The 22,085-nt window shown below is 50.1% G+C and overlaps 1 protein-coding gene and 1 pseudogene across 19 annotated transcripts in view; one reads left to right on the top strand and one right to left on the bottom strand.

Moving 5' to 3' along the window:
* Positions 1 to 22,085, top strand: part of KDM2B (lysine demethylase 2B) — a 122,075-nt gene that overhangs the window by 14,431 nt on the left and 85,559 nt on the right. For 7 of the 19 annotated variants that reach the window (XM_049698423.1, XM_049698431.1, XM_049698422.1 and 4 more), the window contains exons 5-7: positions 10,352 to 10,452; positions 12,332 to 12,510; positions 12,701 to 12,807. In XM_049698423.1, coding sequence (XP_049554380.1) covers positions 10,352 to 10,452; positions 12,332 to 12,510; positions 12,701 to 12,807 — 387 coding nt within the window. Of the gene's footprint in view, positions 1 to 10,351; positions 10,453 to 12,331; positions 12,511 to 12,700; positions 12,808 to 19,359; positions 19,560 to 19,597; positions 19,903 to 20,250; positions 20,581 to 20,934; positions 21,117 to 21,177; positions 21,946 to 22,085 lie in introns of those variants that run through there. The other 12 variants (XM_049698428.1, XM_033440931.2, XM_049698430.1 and 9 more) reach the window with 6 other exon arrangements.
* Positions 6,938 to 7,869, bottom strand: LOC125961278 (ferritin light chain-like; annotated as a pseudogene).

Below are 22,085 nucleotides of genomic sequence, written 5' to 3'. Positions count from 1 at the left end.
TCCTTGGCTTATAGATGGCTGTCTTCTTGTGTCTTCCCATGGTGTTCCCTCTGTTTGTATCTGTGTCTAATCTCCTCTTCTTTTTTTTTTTTTTTTCGGTATGTGGGCCTCTCACTGTTGTGGCCTCTCCCGTTGCGGAGCACAGGCTCCAGACACGCAGGCTCAGCGGCCATAGCTCACGGGCCCAGCTGCTCTGCGGCATGTGGGATCTTCCCGGACCGGGGCACGAACCCGTGTCCCCTGCATAGGCAGGCGGACTCTCAACCACTGCGCCACCAGGGAAGCCCTGATCTCCTCTTCTTATGAGAACACCAGTCTTACTGGATTAGGGGCCACCCTAAAGACCTCATTTTAATTACCTCTTTAAAGACTTTATCTCCAAATACGGTTACTTACTGAGTTACTGGGGGTTAGAAGTTCAACATATAAATTTGGGGGGACACAATTCAGCCCATAACATAAAGGTTCTTTCTGTATTCTGGATGTTAGTACATATTCCAAAATCATCTCCTACTTTTCACACTCTTAAAGATGTCTTTGAACTAACAGACAGTCTTCATTTTAACAGAGACCATTTAGCGCTTTCTGGTCCATTAGTTTGTTTTGTGTCTCATAAAATTAAGAAAATTTTGCATACTCTGAGATCACAAAGATATTCATATGTTTTTCTTGAAAAGCTTTGGTGTTTGAACTCTCACATGTACATATGTAGTTCATCTGGAATTGATTTTTGTGCTTGGTATGAGATAGGGGTCAAGATCCTTTCTTTTTCCTATATGGATATCCAGTTGATTAGTACCATTATTGAAGAAACACCCTCTCCCCATGGCACTGCATCAGGTGACTTTGTTGTGAATCAGGTGACTGCATCTGTGTGGGTCTGTTTGATGCTGTAATCTGTGCCCCCCACCCCCAGGATCGCTAGGAGAGTTCATGTAAAAAGACTGGGATATTTTCACATCTATGGGTTGGGAGTTGGGGGGATAGGGAGATTGGGGAAGAGATAATTCTTGCTGTCTCTGAAGGTGCTTTAAACCCTCTGAGAAAACGTATCCATAAAGTACAGTGTCCCCACTCATTGTCTGTTCTTATGTTACTGAGGGTTGGAAGGGCCCATGGCTATGGGGAGACTTGCATATTATCTCTTTACTGTATTTCTGTCTAATGAGGGTACCCAAGCCAACTGATGCTTTCTTTGGCCCCTTTTCTTAAAAAATCTTCATGACAAATCACCTCATTCAGTATTCATTTATTCATCCCATTAAAATAGTAATCACCTATCTTTTACTGTATGTTTACCATATGACCTCATTTTGTCCTCACCAATAATCATAAAGTAAGTGTTATGTTCTGTTTTCCAGATGGGGGATCTGAAGCTCAGAGGGAGCTGCTCACACAGTTAGTGGGCGGTGGAGACAGGATCCAAACCCAGCCCCGGGTGCTTCCAAAGCTCATGCTTTTGCTTTATGACGTCCTACTCTAATCCTAACCCTCCTCCATTCCTTTTTTTTATAAATTATTTATTTATTTTTGGCACTGGGTCTTTGTTGCTGTGCGGGGGCTCTCTCTAGTTGTGGCAAGCGGGGGCTACTCTTCGTTGCGGTGCGCGGGCTTCTCATTGCGGTGGCTTCTCTTGTTGTGGAGCACGGGCTCTAGGCATGCGGGCTTCAGTAGTTGTGACACACGGGCTTAGTTGCTCTGTGGCATGTGGGATCTTCCCGGACCAGAGCTTGAACATGTGTCCCCTGCATTGGCAGGCGGATTCTTAACCACTGCGCCACCAGTCCATTCATTCTTCACTCACAAATTTACCAGGTGTCTGTGTTGTGTCTGGCCCTGCAGGAGGTGCTAAGACTCGTCAGACATGGGCTCTGCCCTTGACTGGTGGTATTTAGGGAGAAGACTAAATTATTACTCCTTAGAAATCAAAGGTAGCTGATTTGTCCCCAGACCTTATTTTTATTTTATTTTTTGGACCCTTTTTTAAAAAATTTTTTATTGGAGTATAGTTGATTTACAAGGTTGTGTTAATTTCAGGTGTACAGCAAAGTGAATCAGTTATATGTATACATATATCCACTCTGTTTTAGATTCTTTTTCTCATATAGGCCATTACAGAGTATTGAGTAGAGTTCCCCTGTGCTATACAGTAGGTCCTTATTAGTTACCTATTTTATATAGAGTAGTGTATATATGCCAATCCCAGTCTCCCAATATATCCTTGCCCCCCCCCGAAATTATTATTATTACTAATATTTATTTTTAGTATTTATTTATTTAGGTTGCTCTGGGTCTTAGTTGCAGCAGGCAGGCTCGATAGTTGTGGCATTCAAACTCTTAGTTGTGGCATGAATGTGGGATCTAGTTCCCTGACCAGGGATCAAACCAGGGACCCCTGCATGGGGAGCTCAGAGTCTTAACCACTGCGCCACCAGGGAAGTTCCTAATCTTTTTTTAAAAATTGAAGTATAGTTGACTTAACAATATTGTATTAGTTTCATGTATATAGCAAAGTGATTCATATATATATATACATTTTCCATTATAGGTTATTACAAGATATTGGATATATACACTACCAAATGTAAAATGGATGGCTAGCGGGAAGCTGCTGCATATCACAGGGAGATCAGCTCCATGCTTTGTGACGACCTAGAGGGGTGGGATAGGGAGGGTGTGAGCGAGTCTCAAGAGGGAGGGAATATGGGGATATATGTATACTTATAGCTGATTCACTTTGTTGTACAGCAGAAACTAATACAGCATTGTAAAGCAATTACACTCCAATGAAGATTAAAAAAAATAATAAAAAAACACAAAAAGCAAGATATTGGATATATTTCCCTTTGTTATACAGTAAATCCTTTTTGCTTACTATTTTATGTATAGTAGCTTATATCTGTTAATCCCATACTCCTAATTTGTCCCTCCCTCCTTCCTAGACCTTTTAAAGTTGGTTTAAAATCATAGACTTCAAAAAATTTTAGGGAATTCCCTGGAGGTCCAGTGGTTAGGACTCTGCGCTTTCACTGCCGAGGGTGCAGGTTCGATCCCTGGTTGGGGAACTAAGTCCCGCAAGCCGTGTGGTGCTGCCAAAAAAAAAATAATAATAATAATAAAAAAATTTAAACTTTGGAAGAGTTTTTAGAACTCGCCTAGTCTTGCTTTCCCATTTCACAGGTGAGAAAAACTGAGGCCTGGAGAGAAGTTACTTGTAAGTTGCCCAGACAGTAGATGGCACATCAGATTCAAACATAGGTTTGAATGTCAGCAGTTGGGAAGTGAAGCTTGTAACAGAATCCAAGAGGAAATGTAGACTTGGGTGGGGTTAAAGATGAGTTCAGTTCTAGACACTTTGAATTTGAGCTTAGTAGTGATGTTAAGGTTGGACAGGTATGTGGGGGAGGCATCCACCTGACAGGACAGATAGAAATGCTAGGAGGGGAAGGTACATGAGGTCAGGAGAGCTGAGAATCCCAAGGGAGGAGGGTTTCAGAGGGGTTCAGTTATGTTCTCAGGTATGTATTCTCTCTAAGAGAAATACCCGCCTCATTGATTTGTTCTGTTTCCCTTTTCCTAGAAATCTAGTGCTCTGTAATCAAAATCTTGATTTTGATTGTGCTAGGGGCCTAGGGAAACTGTATTTGCTTCTGTCCATTATTTGCCTAATAGGAATCACTCCCCTGTGGGGTAGCTCCTCAGAGTGTAAATAATAGTGTTAACTACTGTTTACTAAGATCTTGTTATAAGCTGAGAATCTGTCCTATATTTTTTTGTCCAATCACATAAAACTCTATTTATCACTAGCCCCATTTAAAAAAAATAAATTTATTTATTTATTTACTTTTGGCCACGTTGAGTCTTCGTTGCTGCTCATGGGCTTTTCTCTAGTTGCGGCGAGCAGGGGCTATTCTTCGTTACAGCTGAGGGCTTCTCGTCGCGGTGGCTTCTCTTGCTGCGGAGTGCGGGCTCTAGGCACATGGGCTTCAGTAGTTGCGGCGCATGGGCTTAGTTGCTCCGCAGCATGTGGGATCTTCCCAGACCAGGGATCAAACCCGTGCCCCCTGCATTAGGCAGGTGGATTCTTAACCACTGTGCCACCAGGGAAGTCCTTGTCTTGGGGATAATTTTAAAAGTTGAGGGGGTCAGAAGATATTAGTGCTTAGGGAAAGCCTGCAGACCTTTGCAAGCATCCTCTTATTTCACAAAGAGGAAACTGAGGCCTAGATCTGGGAAGCGATTTGTCTCAAGTTGTGCAGTGACTCAGCCCTGTGTCCCCTCTTTCCTGTACCCTTGCACCTTCAATTTGGGACAGCGTTTTCACTAGGATCCCCACTTTTAAGTTTACAAAGTGCTTCCAATAATTGTGTGAAGCCACTAGGGCGGGTCCTATTATCCCTACTTTGCAGGTGAGGAAACAGAGGCCCAGAGCGGTTCAGGGATGTACCTAAGGCCTCACTCCACTGAAGTAGTGGAGCAGTATTTGAACCATGGCCAGTGCTCTTGATAATAAACTCTGGCTCTATGAGGTGGTTGAGGAGATATTCCCAAGGAGCAGAAAAAAACCAGTCCAGAAGCTTGAAGATGATAGAGAACGTTCCAGAACTATGACGTGGGACACTTGTGTGCAGTCTCTGAAGAGCGGGCTCAGTGGGGGTTTGGAGTCAGTGCCCGTGCATGCTTTATGTTGACCTTCAAGGTGACTTTCCACAGCCTCCTTCCGGCTCTGAGCCCGTGGCTCTTGGAACTGACTGATGGAGCCTTCAAAGCAAGGGCCATGGGGCCACGGATTAATTTCTGCAGCTGGAATTTGTTGGATGTGTGTGTAGCCTGTGAGCTCAGAGAACCAATGAGGAGGGGAGGGGCTGCTGCTGAGCAGGTGGCCTACTTAGGAACTCCAGGCACCGCTCTGACGTGGAAAATTTCTCCTGTAACCCCTTGACTTCAGGAGCCTGAGTTTCAGCGCTGTGGATCCCTTGCAGGCTCCAAAAGGCACCTTGTCCCTGTCCCCTGCCCTAGGGGTGGCTGCTCCCCAGGACTTGGAGTACCACATTCCCTTCTTAGCACCCATCTGTCCCTTCTGTCCCTTTGGGCCACTTGCCTCCCGCTCGGAGACCCAGCGCTTATGCCCAGCTCCCCTTTGCCACCAGTGGCAGACCGGACTGGAACCTGAGAAGATGGAGGCCCGGTGCTTAATCTCCCAGCTCAGCCTGGAAGGGACTGGCAGGCCTCAAGCGTCCCCAGTGACCCCTTGGGCGAGCGTCTCCATCTCTTCCCTCTTCCTTCCTTCTCCTCTGCCCAGTTCATATTTAAGGGATATGATCTGAGTGTTTAAGAACTAGACTACACAACATTGTAAAGCAACTATACGCCAATAAAAAGTACCTAGAAGAAAAACTAGGCTAAAAATCAGTGTGTTGGCCCTGGAAGAGGACCTAAAAATGACCTAACCCAGTGGTTTTCAAAGGGAAATCTCAGGAATCCAGTTCTGAATTCCTACCCCCTTCCCACTTCAGCCTGAGCTGCTTGTTTTTATTTATGTATTTGGCTCTCATCAAAGCTTCTGTTTGAAGGAAGAGATCTGCGGCAGTGAAAAAAAAAATTATAAAGGCCGACTTCTTCCTGCCTTTTCATGTGAGGCAGCTGAGGCCTAGAGCAGGGGCAGTCAGGGTTGCTGGGACTAGGGCTCAGTCCAGGGCTCTTGGCGCTGTCCCAGGGCCCTTGAGGCTCCCACTGCTCATTCTGGGGTCTCCTGTGAGCCATCACTGATGGAGAAACAAGCCAGGCACCTGTGCCTCCAGCCTGGCTCTTCAAGTGAGCATAACGAGCCTGGTTGGGGCTGTGGCTTCAGAGCTGAAATTGGTCTCTCTGAGAAGTCCACATGGGGGAGAAAGAGCTCCCTTTCACTTTCTGTCTGATTGGGACCCTCTTCACTTTGTTTTTTGTTTTGTTTTTCTTGTGGTACGTGGGCCTCCCATTGCTGTGGCCTCTCCCGCCGCGGAACACAGGCTCCGGACGCGCAGGCCCAGCGGCCATGGCTCACGGGCCCAGCCGCTCCACAGCATGTGGGATCTTCCCGGCCCGGGGCACGAACCCATGTCCCTTGCATCGGCAGGCGGACTCTCAACCACTGCGCCACCAGGGAAGCCCCCCTCTTCACTTTGTATTCAGAGCCACATGGATATTTCCATACCTGCTTAGTAGCTGGTGGGTAAATGTGTTGCAGACCCTACCATGTGCCAGACATGGTGTTAGCCTCTCTTACATTGAAGGGCCCGTTTTACAACTAAAGACCGTCCAAGTCTAGAAAGGGTAAGTGAGTCCCTGAAGCCATAGAGCTAGTAACAGCTGGAATTTATAAAAATACTTCTGATTGGAGAGGATTTTGAAAAGTAACAAGAGTAGACAGACGGGGTGGAGTGGTGGTGGTGGGATGAATTGGGAGATTGGGATTGACATGTATACACTCATATGTATAAAGTAGATAACTAAGAGAAAAAAATTCTATTAGATCACACAATCTAAAAAAAAAAGAATAGACAAAGTATAATGAACTTCTGTGTACCCATCATTCAACCCCAATACCCATGAATCTGTGGTCTTGCCCCTTCCGTCCCCCCATCCACTTCCTCTTTTTGTGCAATATTTGAAGCATATTGAGACATCATGCCATTTCATCCCAAAAGTTTTCAGTATACAGTTCTAAATGTATATAGTATAGTTGATTTACAAGAGCAGGGGTTTTTAAAAACGTAATCACAATAGCATTATCATACCTAGCCTTTTTTTTTTTTTTTCCTCAAAAAGCTTCATTGTTCCCATTTGGCCCAAGGCTTGGGAGAGGGCTCCAAGGTGGTTAAAAAGCTGCCTAGTGGCTGCACTGAGAGGCTTCAGGCAGAAGCCCTGACACCAGAGGGTCTCTTCAAAGGCTGCTTCAGAGTCTCCTAGTCCTGCTTGAGGGTGAGCGTGTCAAAGAGATCCTGGCCCAGCCCAGCCTGGGGACCAGCCAGCCTGCGGAGGTCAGTCAGGTGGTCACCCATCTTCTTGATGAGTTTCACCTCCTCACTTAGGGAGTGGCTCCGGGGAGTCACAGAGGTGGGGGGCTGCATGGCCAGAACCCAGGGCATACAAATCCAGAAGGGCCTGGTTCAGGTTCTCCATGAGAATGGTGGCTTCCATAGCGTCCTGGGTTTTACCCCACTCATCTTGGGGTGGCTTCTGCACGCTGGTTTTGCGTTTTCAAGAGGTGCTTGGTGCCCTCGTGCTTTTCCTCTGCCAATTCGTGGAAAAAGTGGCCCACGCCCTCCAGAGTCACCCCCTGGCACATCGTCACCGTTGAAATAGAAGCCCAGAGAGAGGTAGGTGTAGGAGGCCCTCAGATGCATGTTTACCAGGCGGTTGATGGCAGCCTCCACTGCGGTGGAATATTTCTGACGCATCTGGGAGCTCACAGTTGATCGGTAATAAGGAGCTAAGCGCAAAAAATGATGTTGGCTGGTCCTGGAGGCCCCTGATGCCTGAGTGGTTCGTTCTGAAGGTTACCACTGGAAAAATGGCTGGAGGGTGGTTGGAGGCTGGGGAAAGGGGCGTCCCTGGGTCTTTTCCTTCCAAACATTGTTGAAGCAAGAGACGGATGCTCAGGACCATGGAGTGCACTCTCACACCTAGTCTTTTAAAAACTAGGAACCTTAAAAACTAAGGAATTTAAAAAATTCCTTAAAATGAGTAAATATCCATATACATTGTTCAAATTTCCAGTTGTTTCATATATAGCATAAATGTTACTTTCTTTTTTAAAAATATTTATTTATTTATTTAGGCTGCACCAGGTTTTTAGTTGTGGCATGCGGACTTCTTAGTTGCATGCATGCGGTCTAGTTCCCCGACCAGGGATCCAGCCTGGGCCCCCTGCATTGGGAGTGTGGAGTCTTACTCACTGGACCACCAGGGAAGTCCCTACTTTGTTTTTAAAGTGGTCTTTATTTATTTATGGCTGCATTGGGTCTTCGTTGCTGCGCGCGGGCTTTTTCAGTTGTGGTGCGCGTGGGCTACTCTTGGTTGCGGTGCGCGGGCTTCTCACTGTGGTGGCTTCTCTTGTTGCGGAGCACGGGCTCTAGGCGCGCAGGCTTCAGTAGTTGTGGCTCATGGGCTCTAGAGCGCAGGCTCAGTAGTTGTGGCACACGGGCTTAGTTGCTCCGCGGCATGTGGGATCTTCCTGGACCAGGGATCCAACCTATGTCCCCTGCGTTGGCAGGCGGATTCTTAACCACTCTGCCTCCAGGGATATCCCCCTACTTTTTTTTTTTTTTAACAGTTGTATGAGTCAGAATGTAAATAAGGGTCTTGCATTGTGATTGGTTGAGGTGCCTTTTCAGTCTCTTATTAATAATCTCTGGGCTCTCCCTCTATCTCCCATTGGATTGTTTGACCTGTAGAATTTTTCATTGCCTGGATTTTGCCTTGGAGTAGCTTAACATGCTGTTCCATTCTCTGTTGTTTCTGTAAATTGGTAGTTGGATATAGATGCTTGATCAGATTCACAGTCTGTCTTTCTCACTCATTCATTCATTAGTTCATTCATTTTATTCTGACTGCCTCATAGATCCATCAGGAGGCACATGTTAGGTTCTCTCTCTCCCTCTCTCTCTCTCTCTCTGTTGTTAGCAGTCATTGATGTCTATTTCCATTATTTTATCAGGGGCTGCAAAGTGGTGATGGTCTAATTAATTCTGTCATTCCTCCCCCCGCCCACCCCCATTTTTTGGGGGGGGGCCATGCCATGCTGCATGCAGGAATCTTAGTTCCCCAGTCAGGGATCTGATTAAACTTGTGCTTCCTGCAGTGGAAGCACAGAGTAACCTTTTTTTAAAAAATATTTATTTATTTATTTATTTGGCTACTCTGGGTCTTAATTGCGGCACGCGGGATATTTAGTTGCGGCATGCAGGCTCTTAGTTGCCGCATGCAGGATCTAGTTCCCTGACTAGGGATCGAACCTGGGGCCCCTGTATTGGGAACGTGGAATCTTAACCACTGGACCGCCAGGGAAGTCCCTCCTTTGCCATTTATTGGCTGGAATATATTTATGGAGAGAAACTTTTCCTCAACTGCTGTTTGCTTCAGAGCTGGCCTTTATCTCAGATTCATCAGACTCCTAAGCCAACGGTCACTTCAGTCCGTATTGTTCTGCTTCCCTAGGAAGTGTGCTAATGTTCCTGCATTTCTCATCCTCACCTGTGGGCTGGAACCCAGTGGGGTTGAATCGGGTTACTGGTGCACTTGCGTTTCCCTGGAGGTTTATGGAGCCCAGGCACCCAGAAGAACCGACTTCCCTTCCTCCTCCCTCTATTCCCACTCCAACTCCTCCCACCAGCTGAGGCTTCCAGGACACCTGGGGAGCCGGATGGAGCTCCCTGCACACCGAGGAAGCTATTCTTAGAAGCGCTCCAGATACAGCCCCTCGGCCTCTACCACCCCCAGGCCTCTGCCCTCCTGTCCTGCTCAGCCCCAGCTGCTCCTCACGGCTCTAACCACTCCAAGTCCTGACTTCCCTTTTTGGCTGAGGGTGGGGCAGGCCGAGGTGGGTCAACTGGGGACCTGTACCTGGCTAGGAGCAGAGTGGGGCGAGGGTGCACAGGGAGCCCTGGGGATTGTGTTGGGGAGAGGGGGTCTGGAAACCTTGTTAGTGCTCAAAAAAGTAAAAAACAGGCCTTTTCTACCCACATCCTTCTTCTGTTCAGGAGAAGAATTGCGTTAAAAAAAAAATTATTGAGGTGAAATTTACATAACATAAAATTAATCATTTTCCCGTTTTCTTTTTTTTAAAAAAATATTTATTTATTTTGGCTGCGCCAGGTCTTAGTTGCAGCATGTGGGATCTTCGTTGCGGCCTGCGGGATCTTTAGATGTGGGCATGTGGGATCTTTTAGTTGCGGCATGCAGACTCTTGGTTGCAGCACGTGGGTTCTTTTAGTTGCAGCATGCAGACTCTTAGTTGCGGCATGCAGGATCTAGTTCCCTGATCAAACCCGGGCCCCCTGCGTTGGGAGCGCAGAGTCTTACCCACTGGACCACCAAGGAAGTCCCAAAATTAATCATTTTAAAATGTACAGTTCAGTGGCATTTAATACATTCACAGTGTTATGCAACCATACCGTCTGCTGGTTCTAAAACATTTTCAACACCCCGAAAGGAGATTCACACCCCTTAGCAGTCACTCCCATTCCCTCACTCCCAGCCCCTGGCAACCACTCACTTACTTTCTGTCTCTGTGGATTTGCCTATTCTGGACATTTCATGTGAATGACATCATGCAACATGTGACCATTTGTGTCTGGCTTCTTTCCCTTAGCATCATGTTTTTGAGGTTTATCCATGTGGTAGCATGTATCGCTACGACAGATCTTCCTCGACTTATGATGGGATTACATCCCAATAAACCCATTGTAAATTGTAAGTTGAAAATGCACGTAATGCACCTAAGCTACCAAACTTCATAGCCTCACCTCGCCTACCCTAAATGTGCACTTACATTAGCCTACAGTTGGACAAAATGATCTAACACAAAGCCTATTTTATAATAAAGTGTTGAAAAGCTCATGCAATGTATTGAATACTGTACTGAAAATTAAAAAACAAAATGGCTGTAAGTGTTTCGGTTGTTTGTGATTGTGGTTGACTGGGAGCTGCGGCTCCTTGCAGCTGCCCAGCATCACAAGAGAAGATCATATCACTAGCCCGGGAAAAGATCGAAATTCAGTATTCCAAGTACAGTTCTATTGCATGTGTATCGTTTTTGCACCATCTTAAAGTCAGAAAACCTAGGTTGAACCATGGTAAGTCGGGCTCCATCTGTACTCTCCTTTTTATGGCTGAATAATTTATATTTTTTATTAGGTATGTTTTAAGTGGATAGGAGACTTTTGAAAGAAAAAAATATTTTTTAGAAAAACCAACTTTGTTGGTCATTTAGTGCCTAGTGTTTTTGTTTAATAACAGCTTTACTGAGTTATAATCCACATACCATACAATTCACCCATTTAAAGTGTACAATTCAATGGTTTTTCATTTGTTCACAGAGTTTGTGCAGTCATTGCCACAGTCAATTTTAGAACATTTTCATCGCCCCTCATAACCCGCCCCCCATCCCCCCCATTAGCCATCCTGATTATGTTTTAAGATGGTAAGTGGTCAGTCCTTTTGGACTGACTGGCAGAGATTTAACTGGCTCTGATTTCCCACCATGTCACTTTCTCCACCTGTAATTATAAATGAAATTGGCCAGTTAGGTAACACTTCCTACTTGCAGGCACTTCTCAAGAATGTTTCATGTACATTATCTCATTTAAGTCACAGGACAACCCCATAGGTTGGCTGCCATTTTTGTCCCATGTTACAGATGGGGGGAAACTGAGAGATGCTAAGAGGTCTGAGGTCCAGCTGGGGTTCAAACCCACAAAGTCTTAGCCTAACCACTGTATTGTACTGATGGGGCAGCTGAGCTCCAGGCCTTTAATGCCGACTTGCACCAGCCTCTAGGGCTGTGATTCCCATCACCTACCTGCTCAGCAAATCCCCTTCCTCAGGGGGCTTTGCAGATGGGACCCTGAGCAAGGTGAGGGAGGAGAGACAGGAGGAGAGGCAGGGGAGGTGGAAGGCTGGAGGCCAGCCAGAAAGCGGAGGGAGCTTGGGGGCCTGTTCTCTTCCCCTCCCCCACTCTAACATAGCAGGTTCTCTGACAGGTGGGCTTTCCAGAACAGCTGAGCAGAGCCCACCTGTTCCAGGAGCCCTGGTAAGGAAGGAGCCGGCACTGCCCAGAGCATGACCAGAATTTCCAGCAAAGTTCAGGGATGCCCCCTGGTGGATTTGCACTCCTGACTCAAAAACAAAGCGGTTCTCCAAGGCTTCCCTGGATCTGTGGGGCGACGAGCCAGCCACTGAAGGCGGGGATCATTTTTCAACCTTAGCCTGTGATCAAGATTCAGTATTGCAGAGGGCAGAGGTGGGGGTCGGGGGTTAAGAATTAAGAACCTGGGTTCTAGCATAAGATGGAATTGGCTTCAAATCCCAGCTCTGCAGCTCAGTAACTGAGCATTTTGGGGCAAGTTAGTTGTGGTGGAGGGAAGCAGATGGACTGGGGAGGGATTCATTTTAAGATTGGAGAGTGACTTGGTGAGGAAAACTGATAGGACCAGGTAATTGAGCAGACAGGGCGTAGGGTGAGGCATATGGGGGATGCTAGGGCGGGGCAGGTTTAGTTTTACGGGGCCTCCCAAGTAGGATCTGCACCCCCAGCTGGCTGGAGCCACCAGCCTGTGGATTCTGCCCCCAGGTAGCCGGCGGCTGGTGGATGTGATGGACGTGAACACCCAGAAAGGCACGGAGATGAGCATGTCCCAGTTTGTGCGGTACTATGAGACGCCCGAGGCCCAGCGGGACAAGCTGTACAACGTCATCAGCCTTGAGTTCAGCCACACCAAGCTGGAGCACTTGGTCAAGCGTCCCACCGTGGTAGGCGCCCCCCCCCCAACCTCAGCTGCGGTCCCCTCCCCGGCCACCTTCCGCCTCCTCGTCTTGCGCTGGCCCAGGGGGAGGGCGGGAGGCGTTTGGAAGCGGGAGGAGGGTTGAGGTGTGGTGATGGGGTCCGGCTTAAGGGCACTCGGAGCCAGGAAGCGCTGACGGTGGCCTGGCTGGATTTCAGGTAGACCTGGTGGACTGGGTGGATAACATGTGGCCCCAGCACTTGAAGGAGAAGCAGACGGAAGCCACGAATGCCATTGCAGAGATGAAGTACCCGAAAGTGAAGAAGTAAGACTGCCTGGCTGGTGGCGGGACCTGGGAGGGGGTGGCTTTCAGCCTTGTGGGGGGCGGGGGCTGGAAGTGAGCCTGGGCTGAGACCACGGCCCTGCGGGGTCGCTGCTGGGACGTGAGGGCTGGGGGTCCTTGGTGTGGGCAGGTTGGCATCTTGCTTCCCTGGAATGCAGGGGCTCTGCATTCTGCTCCGGGTCTGGATTCTCCATCCAGATAGTTCTTTGGCCTCCCTGCCAGCTCTCCCTGGGGGGATGTGATCTGAAGAGGAGGAAGAGTAATGGGAACCATCTCTGTGTGCATCTGTGTGTGCGTGTGTGTGTGTGCACGTGCGTGTGTGTATGTGTACTTGTCAAACATTCGTTTTCTCCCTCCAAGTGACAGCATGTCCTGGGAGTGGATTTTTAGGGGTCCGCCATGGACCCTTTACTTTTGACAAGGGCTGGGTAGGGGTCTGGTATTTTTTGCTTCCCGCTGTTGAGACCTGGGACCTCTGATTGAGAAGAACCTTTCCTGAAAAAAGCCAGGGGCCACTTCCTCACCAGACATTCCTTAGAGAGACGGTGCCCTCTAAGCTGGAGGTTGGTGGTGGGCTGGGAAGGTGGCCACATCTAATTGCAGGGACATCACTACATGTGGTGTGACCAGCAAGTCCTGAGACTGATTATTTAACATGGGCAGAGATAGCTACGAGCACCTTCCATGTTCTAGGACTTGCGTGGCGGACCCTTGGGATGAGAAAGTCACCTTGGGGCCCGTACCATCTCAGGCCCTCTGTGTTTCCATCTTCAAAATGAGAAGGAGATGCTGGTGGCCCAGGCAGAACTATTGCTTTGGGCTTCCTAGAAGAGTTGGCTCTGGTGACTCCAAATCCATTAGCATCTCTCTGCTCAGCCCCACTGCCAGGAGTGACCCCAGGAGCTTAAAGGCTGTGAACTTTTCATTCACTCAGCCCTTCATTCAGTGCATATTGAATGCAAACTCTGTGCCAGGCTTTGTAAGGGAGGCCAGCATGCTGGCCCTGGGCTTCTCAAGGTTTTGCTTTCAAGCTCTCTCTCTCTTTAATTACCTCTCAGACATTTTTTTCTACCCTCAAAGCTGAAGCTCCTTACACCCCTTGGATCTGGGCTGCCTCAAAGGAAAGATTGGGCTCAAGGAGGGGTTGGTAGGAGGGTTTTCAATTCTGTTTTGTTCCGATCCGATCACATCAAAATTTATGGAGCCCTTGGAACAGGGAAGTAAAAGATGAACAGGACTAAAAGCCCCTACCTTCTGGAGAACGTGCCATTAACATGAGGGTAAGGTGCAGCTCTTATCCTAGGCAGAGGGAAACAGGTTCCCAGAAGGCAAATGGGGAGAGAAGGAATCCTTTTGGGCTGCTGGCATCAGGAAATCATCTTGGAGGGGATATTGACCTGGGCTTTAAAGGACAGAGGAGATGGGACGGGAGTGGGGGAGGGATGGCAGTAGGCAAGTGCCAAGGTCCTCGATGGAATCACGGAGGCAGAGCTTGAGGAAAGAGTGTGAGATTCAGATTAGTGAGAGGCAGATCCTGACCCTCGTTGATTGAGTGATTGATTGATTCAGCCTATAAACTGAACATCTGATTGGTGTTGGGCACTGGGAATAGAGCAGGGAGAAAACCAGATGAGCTCCCTGCCCTCATGGAGCTTACAGTCTATTCAGGAGACATGTTAATCCAACAGTCAGAGAAACAAATGGAAATTTGCAGCTGTGATGAGGCCACAAGGCAGAGACCCTCGGTGCTATGGGAGCGTGTACCAGGGGATTCACTGGGTTAGGGAGGGCAGGGCAGGCCACCCTGAGCTGCAGTCTAAAGGGGAGAAGAGTTACTTAAGTGAAGAGGCCTGGGAAGAGCTTTTCTGGCTGTGTGCAGAGAGCCTGGAATGGTGGGGAGGGCTGGGGACAGGACGGGGCTGAAGGACTTGCCAAAGAAAGGCCAGTGGGGCTGGAGCAGATCAAGGGAAGGTCAATGGTGCAGGAGGCGGGGTGGGTCAGGCTGACAGGGCCTGACAGTGTCATAGTGAGGGGTCTGTATTTCTCCTAAGAGCAGTCGGAAACCTCTGAGATTTTAAGCAGAGAGGTATGTGTTCAGATTTGTATTCTGCAAATTCTGCAGCTGCCGTGTGGATTGAAGGAGGTGGGGGCAGACTGGTATGAGGAACCACTGCATCATCTAGATGAGGGTTAGAGGAGAGCACAGGACAAACAGGGCATGTATTTAGGAAGGTAAAATAGACAGCCTTGGGTGACAGATTTCAATTAATATCTACTTTGTCTCTCTGAGATATTCAGTATTCTACACTTTATTGAAAGATTCCTTTAAATAGTAAGTTCTGTTAATACGTTGAGAATTCTATCTAATTACCAGAAAAAGGCTCACACACAATTTTCTAGAACCACATGTCTTGGACATATTGGTTGGACTATGTGGCAAATAGATTTACAAACCCTGTCAGTGGCCGTGGGAACTTGTTATAGGATTTGAACCTTGTTAGGAAGGAAATTGTCACCTTGGAAGTGGTCCACTTTGTTCGGCTGAAAAGAATGCTGATTTCAGTTAATAAGCAAGGTAAAAATCCCATGATGATGAAGTCCTCTGGGATCATAGAATGGTTCTTTGGAATTTAATTAAAACGACACTTTCTAGAAATCACAGAGCCTCCATGCTGGAGGTGCCTGGAGAGTGGAGACAGCTGAAGGGCCACCTGAACTGAAGGTTTGCAGGGGGGACGAGAGGAGGGTTACAAACCCATGACTGACTTCTCCCTGGTTCCAGGATTTATGTCGTTTGATCATGGTGAGGGGGTTAGGAATTTTAATGGGTTTTGGTTCAGTTATTTAAGACAAGGGGTGGAGACAGTTGTCGAAGGGGTAGTTGCAACTTTGTGGGAGACAAAGATTTCTAAAGAGTATACTAGTATGGGAATTCCCGGGCTGTCCAGTGGTTAGGGCTTGGTGCTTTCACCTCTGTGGCCCAGGTTCGATCCCTGGTTGGGGAACTGAGATCCCACAAGCCACATGGCGTGGCCGAAAAAAAAAAAAAACCAAGAAAAAGAAAGAGAGTATACTAGTTACCTCTTGCTGCATTTACTTTGTATTTTGTGCAAGACACTCTTCTAAGTCGTTGGTAGAATACAGTGAATAAACAAAGTCCCTCTTCTCATGGAGCTTGTATTCTGGCTGGGAGAAGAGACAGGCCAGCAAACAAGTGAATAATATAATTTAGGAGGTGATAAGTGTCATGAAGAAGCAGGATAAAGGGAAAAGATGATGACAGGGTAGGCTGAATATCAGCTGTGCCAATGCATTTCTGCCACGGCCTCCCCCCAACCCTGCCCCTAATTGCTGCCCCACAGAAATGTTTTGGCTGTACAGAATTATTTGTCTTGGAAAATTCCATAATCGTACAAACAGTGACAATGATTTGGAAGTACCCCTGTATTAGTTGTTTACTGCTGCATAACAGATTACCCTAAAACTTCACAACTTAAACAAATTTATGTCTTAGCATCAGCTCACAGCTTCTGTAGGGCAGGAATCTGGGTGTGGCTTAGCTGGGTGATTCTGGCTCAGAGTCCTGAATGAGCTTGTGTCAGAACTTAGACCTGGGGAGTTCCCTGGCTGTCCAGTGGTTAAGACTGTGCTTTCACTGCCGAGGGCCCAGGTTCAATCCCTGGTCGGGAAACTAAGATCTCACAAGCTGTGCGGCACGACAAAACAAAACAAAACCCAAAACTTAGGCCTGGGCCTCAGTTCTTCACTATGTAGGCCTCTTCATAGGGCTGCTTGAGTGTCCTCATGACATGGCAGCTTCCTGCCCTCCGCCAGAAATGGTTTGAGAGAGAGCAAGGAGGAAGCCACAGTGCCTTTTATAACCTAATTTTGGAAATCACATACTGTTTACTTCTGCCATATTATAGTAGTTAAAAGCAAGTCATGAAGTCTAGCCCACACTCAAGGGAGGGAAATTTGGCCCTGTCTCTGGAAGGGGTGGGGAGCTCTCAAAGACTTTGTGGACAGGTTTTAAAACCTCTGCAATCTCCTGGGTCTATGACATGGGCACACCTTTTTCACTTAGGACCGTTGGGTATTTTAACACATTCCAGAAAGAAATTAGTGAGTCTTTTCTGTTCTCACCTGCTCCTGTAGCCCACTGGGCTTGCAGAAATGAGGTTTGCTGGTGTATTAGAGATATACAGTGGACTGAAAGAGCTCAAAAGCCCAGCCAAAAGGGGATCCCGTGTAAAGCCTACATTTGGCCCCCCAAAATTGAAAATTGACTGCATTTTCTTCCCATGTGCTTTCTGGGGGTACGCAGCTGAAACAGGATGAAGACAGGCACTGGGATGACCAAGTTTCGGGGCTGCCTCTGTCACTCCCTGAGCTATGGCAAAGCTTTTATCTCCTCTTAGAGACTCAGCTTTCCCTCCACAAAGCGGTGATCCTGTCATCCCTGCCCTGCCTCCCTCCATGATGTGGGGAAGATGGAGCCTGCAGTGGATGTGAAATGTGGTTGGGATAAGATGTTTGTCTACGTGGCCTCCTGTAGACACACAGGGGCTGCAGCTGCCATTGGAATCCTGGCATCCTCTGCTTTTTAATCTACCTTCCCTCGCATTTGCATAGGGCATCCCTACAGCCGATATTTACCGGCTCACTCTCATCAACCGCGTTTGCTGGCATCATAAATGATCGTCCCTGTGTAATGTATCACATAGAGAAACTGACCTAGAGAGGCTGCTGATGTCACATGTGGGCCACGCCCCGGACCCTGGTCTCTGGATTCCTGGCTTTTCCCTTCTACCTCGAAAAGAAGAACAAAGAGAGCCAGCCTTTCCTGTGGTGCCATGTATGGCCCCAGGTGCTGTGTTAGACACTTAGCACCCAGATCTCAGTGATACTGGAAGCAGGTTACTATCCCCATTTAACAGACAAGGAAGCTGGAAATCATAGTGGTTCAATGCAGTAATGGATAGAGCAGCTGAGTGTAAGACAGTAGGGGCTGGTGTGGCTCTGGATAACTGGAGAGGCAGCCTTTAAAAAACATTTTTTTTTAAACGAGTGCTGGCCAGACCAAGCATATCTAGGGCAGCTGAGTGTAAGACAGTAGGGCCTGGTTTGGTCTGTAAGGGCCACCAGTTAGAGGACCCTGACTAGTTTTAACAAATGAGATGCTGAGATCCAGAGGGGGGAAGGATTTGGTCCCGTGTCGCATAGCTGGTTAGAATAATTATAGGGCTGTTGCTGGGTGCTGCACTTACACAGATGAATCTGGTGTGGTCCCTTACTCACAAGGATCTGGTCATTTGTGACTTAAAAAGTAATATAGGGGAGTTCCCTGGTGGTCTAGTGGTTAGGATTCGGTGCTTTCACTGCAGAGGCCCGGGGAACCAATCCCTGGTCGGGGAACCATCCTGCCTGCTGCGTGGTGCAGCCAAAATACAAAATAAAAAAAAAAGAGAAAAGTAATACGTCTCCCATGTGGACAGCCTGATCCTGTTGTCAGGGCCTTCTCCTCTCTGAGTTCATTTAATTCAATGACTGGTGCTCGAATCCAAGGTCGGGGATTGTCTTTGTCATTACTATCTTTTCTTTTAAATAGGCAAAGCATACATAAGGTAAAAAATTCAACCAATTCCAGGGAGTTTACAGTTTAACCTCACAGCAGGCCATCAGGGAGGTACTAATGGGTGAGCCATCCAGTAAATGACACAAGGAAGCAACACCCTGGGCCAGGGCGTTGACCACCTTTAAATGGCTTAATGTTCAGTTCCCTAAAATGGGGATTATTAGGTTGTTTTAAGGATAAAATGGTATCATGCCTGTAAGCAGCTATTATTATGAGCACTTGATAATTGGAACCTATTAATTAATAATGCTGGGTAGCCCAGGGAATGGGATTTGGCCAAAGAATCGAGAAGTTTGATTTCTGCCCCTGCAGACACCATACCACCATCTCCTGGCCCCCCTTGTGGTTTATGGGGGAAGGGTGGGATGGGAAGAGGGCTGTGGTCCTGACGAGCGTGCCCTGGAGGGGGGACTTCTGATGTGAGCTGGACTGACTTCTTCAGTTAGTGGTTGAGGTTTGGCTGTAACCTGCACACTCTGCTTCTTGAGATCTTGGGATTTACCAGGGACACCTGGGGAGAAGGGCTGAGAAACTCTGAGACAGGCTGCTTGGGTAAGCACCCCACTACGAGGGTAGTGATCAGGGTGAGTCCCCACCTCTGAGCCTGTCTTGCTTTCTCATCTGTAAAATGGGTACAGTCCCGCAAATGACCTTACAGGGCTGTTGTGAAGATTGGATTAAGTAATCAAAGTGTTTATCTCAATGAATTCCCACAATAGTTCTATGATGTGGGGTTACACAGCTCCTAAGGGGGCAGGTAGGGGCAGGCGCAGGAAAGAGCATCTTAGATTGCAGATGAACGTCAGGTCACCTCCCTGCCCCCAGGGCAAGGAAGCTGCTGAGAGAGGGGAAGTGGTTGTCCAAGGTCACAGCTAGTCTGTTTTAGGGCCAGAGCCGCATCCCTGATCTCTGGGCTGCCATACCCGGCATCAGACAAGCCCTCCACCCCCTGGCACTGGTCCTTTCTATAGCTTTGCCCCGAGGGGTGCGTTTCAGGAAGGTGGTTTTGCTGGGTCGTCGCCTTCAGCAGCAGGACGGCGTCCACCCTCCCTGAAAACGGGCGTGCGGGAGTCCCCGAGCGCCTGCCAGTAGAACGGAGGTGGGGAGAGCTACCCTCGTGCCCCCACCCAGCCCGGGCGAGGGGGCGGCCGTGGGCGGCGGCGTCCCCTGGCGCTGGTCGGGCGCGCTTCCCTGTCGCCGCCGCGGCCTCCCTCCGCCTCCCTGGCAGCCGCCGTGCCGCGCGGGTGTTCAGTTTCTGCGAGGGGATGAGCGCAGGCTGCGCCCGGCTCCCCGAGAAAAGAACGAAGCGAGCGAGGGCTCCGCGGTCCTCGACAGGGGACTGGCAGCACCGTGGAGGGGCCTCGGCTCTGGTCGCCGGGGCCGGACGAGTGTCGAGCCTCAGCCGCCAAAGGGGACGCCAGGGAGCCGCGCTGCAGTCGAGGGTAACCGCGGGCGGGGCTGGGCGGGCGTTCCTGCGCTGCGCCCCGCGGGCCCCGGGCTGCCCGGGAGCCCCTCACTCCTTCGGGGCGCACCGGGGCGGGGTGTGGGTCGCCTCCCTCCCGCGGGCTGCACGGCCGGCGTCACGGAGCCGCTCTTTGTGTCTCCCGGGGCTGCGTGTAAGTGTGTAGCGTGTGTGCACGCGCGCTCGGCGCCTCCAGCCCGGTCACCCGGTGCCAGCTTTCCAGGTCCCCCCGCCAGACCTTTGCCCGAGGGGACGCCGCCTGGGCTGCCGGGGGAGTTTCGCTAAGTTGGAGGGAAAAGGGCGGGGTGGGGCTGCCCCGCCTCCCAGACCCGAGGCAGCGCCCCAAAGTTGGTGCTGCAGGTGCAGCGCCCCCTCCTACCACGCTCCTCCCCAGCCAGCCCCGGTCTTGGGAGGTGGGAAGCCCCCAAAAGCTTAGGTCGCGGGTGCGGGGTTTTCAGGCGCCAACTTGGAGGGTGTCCTACACAGATGCCGCCTGCGCCGTGAGTGGGGGTGTCGAGGGGCGCGGCTTTCCGGGCAGGGGGCGGCCGAGGCGGAAACCAGGCCGGCTGGCCGGCCGCGGTGAGAGCTTAGCGGCCGTGGCACCGAGCCGGGGTGCCCATGTGACTGCGGTGTGCTTTGGAAGAGGAAGCTGTTAGAGGTCAGTGCAAAGGCGTCACGCCAGAGCGAGCGAGAAGCAGGAGTGAGGGGGGAAACGCGGAATGAGTGCGGGGCAGGCGAGGAGGCAGGCGGGGTGACGGCTGCAGGGGCCCGGGACAAAAGCCGCCCCGTCCCAGCTCCCCTGGCCACCCTAAAGCGTGCACTTGCCCGGCAGGAGGGGCGGTCCAGGCCCGGCAGCCAGGAAATGAGGGACATGGGAGGAGGGGCCTTTCATGGAAAGGCGGGGCTGGAAGTGGCTCCCCCAAGCTCCGAGGGGCCTCGGAGGGTGCTGGAGGGTGACTGGGAGGGCAGAGCAGACGCAGGGTCAACTTGGAGAACTTTCCCTTGTACGCAGCAGCCGCAGCTCGCAGGGATTCCGTTTCCGCGTGTGCTGGGGAGGCTGGAACTGCGGCAGGAGATTGGCAGGTTGAAGGTGGACGACCTGTTTGGCCAGGACGACCTGTTTGGGGAGACTTGGGTCCTGGAGCCCAAGAGCCCAAGAGCCAAGCTCCTCTCCTTTCTGCTTTGGGCCCCTGGGTGGGTATCCAGCTGCAGACTGAAGGAAGCACCTCGCCTTTCTCCACCCCACAAACACTTAAATTGTTTCCCCCAGACTGTGTTCTGCTCAGGCCTGGAGGAGGTGGAAACCAAGGTTAGATTAAAGAAAGAGAAGAAGAAAACCGAGAGGAAGAGTGGTTTTAGGAAAATGAGGACTAATATTTTGAAGTGGTGCTTGGAGAGAAGAGGCCGGCGTGGTCCATGGGGGTGGGGTGGACTAGGGCTTTAGCAGGCCCCCTACCCCTCCAGTTCCTTGGAGAGAAGAGAATCACCCAGGCCTTCAGAGTGGGGACCTGGCTTGGGTGGGCCGGGAGGAGGCAGCAGGGTGTGGAGGCGGAGCCGGAGCCGGAGCCGGAGCCGGAGCTGGGACTTTAACAACCCCAGCGCCAGCAGCACAGCCCGCGCCTGTCTTCGTGACAGGGCTGCGTCCTGTGCTGTCAACTACACCCCTCCGATGGGGTTGCTAGGCAGCGGGGCTCTGATGTGCAGGAAGGCCTTCTGATTTGTCAGCCTCCTGCAGACACATGGTTAAGGCTCCTTCCAGCCTATCCGGAGGAGGGACGCGGGGCACGCCGCGTGCATACTGCCGAGCCCCGGGTCCACCTGAATGTGAGGTGCAAAAGGCAACCAGAGGGAGGGGGCGCCTGGAACCCTCCAGCCTCCTAACCAGCTCAGCCCACGTCCCCCCTGGCCCCCACCATTATCTCCTCTCAGGCTGCTGGCTCCTCCCTGCCCGACCCCGCCCCATTCCTCTCCTCTTCCCAAACCATGGAAAAGCAAAGTGCAGCGGGGAAAAGCGGTCAGTGGGGTAAGCGTGTGTATGCGGGCCTCCGGAGGTGCGAAGGTGTGGGAGCATGAGCCGTGGGGGACTGACCCAGCCGTGCTCTTGTGGCTTTTGGGGGAAGGGGTGGGTGAGAGGGAGGGGGCCCTGGCACTGCCGTCTGCCAG

The sequence above is a fragment of the Orcinus orca genome, chromosome 15 (assembly GCF_937001465.1).
Source record: "Orcinus orca chromosome 15, mOrcOrc1.1, whole genome shotgun sequence".
NCBI classification, from domain to species: Eukaryota; Metazoa; Chordata; class Mammalia; order Artiodactyla; family Delphinidae; genus Orcinus; species Orcinus orca.
The sequence above is the reverse complement of the archived record's forward strand: the minus strand, read 5'-3'. Positions and strand labels throughout refer to the sequence as shown.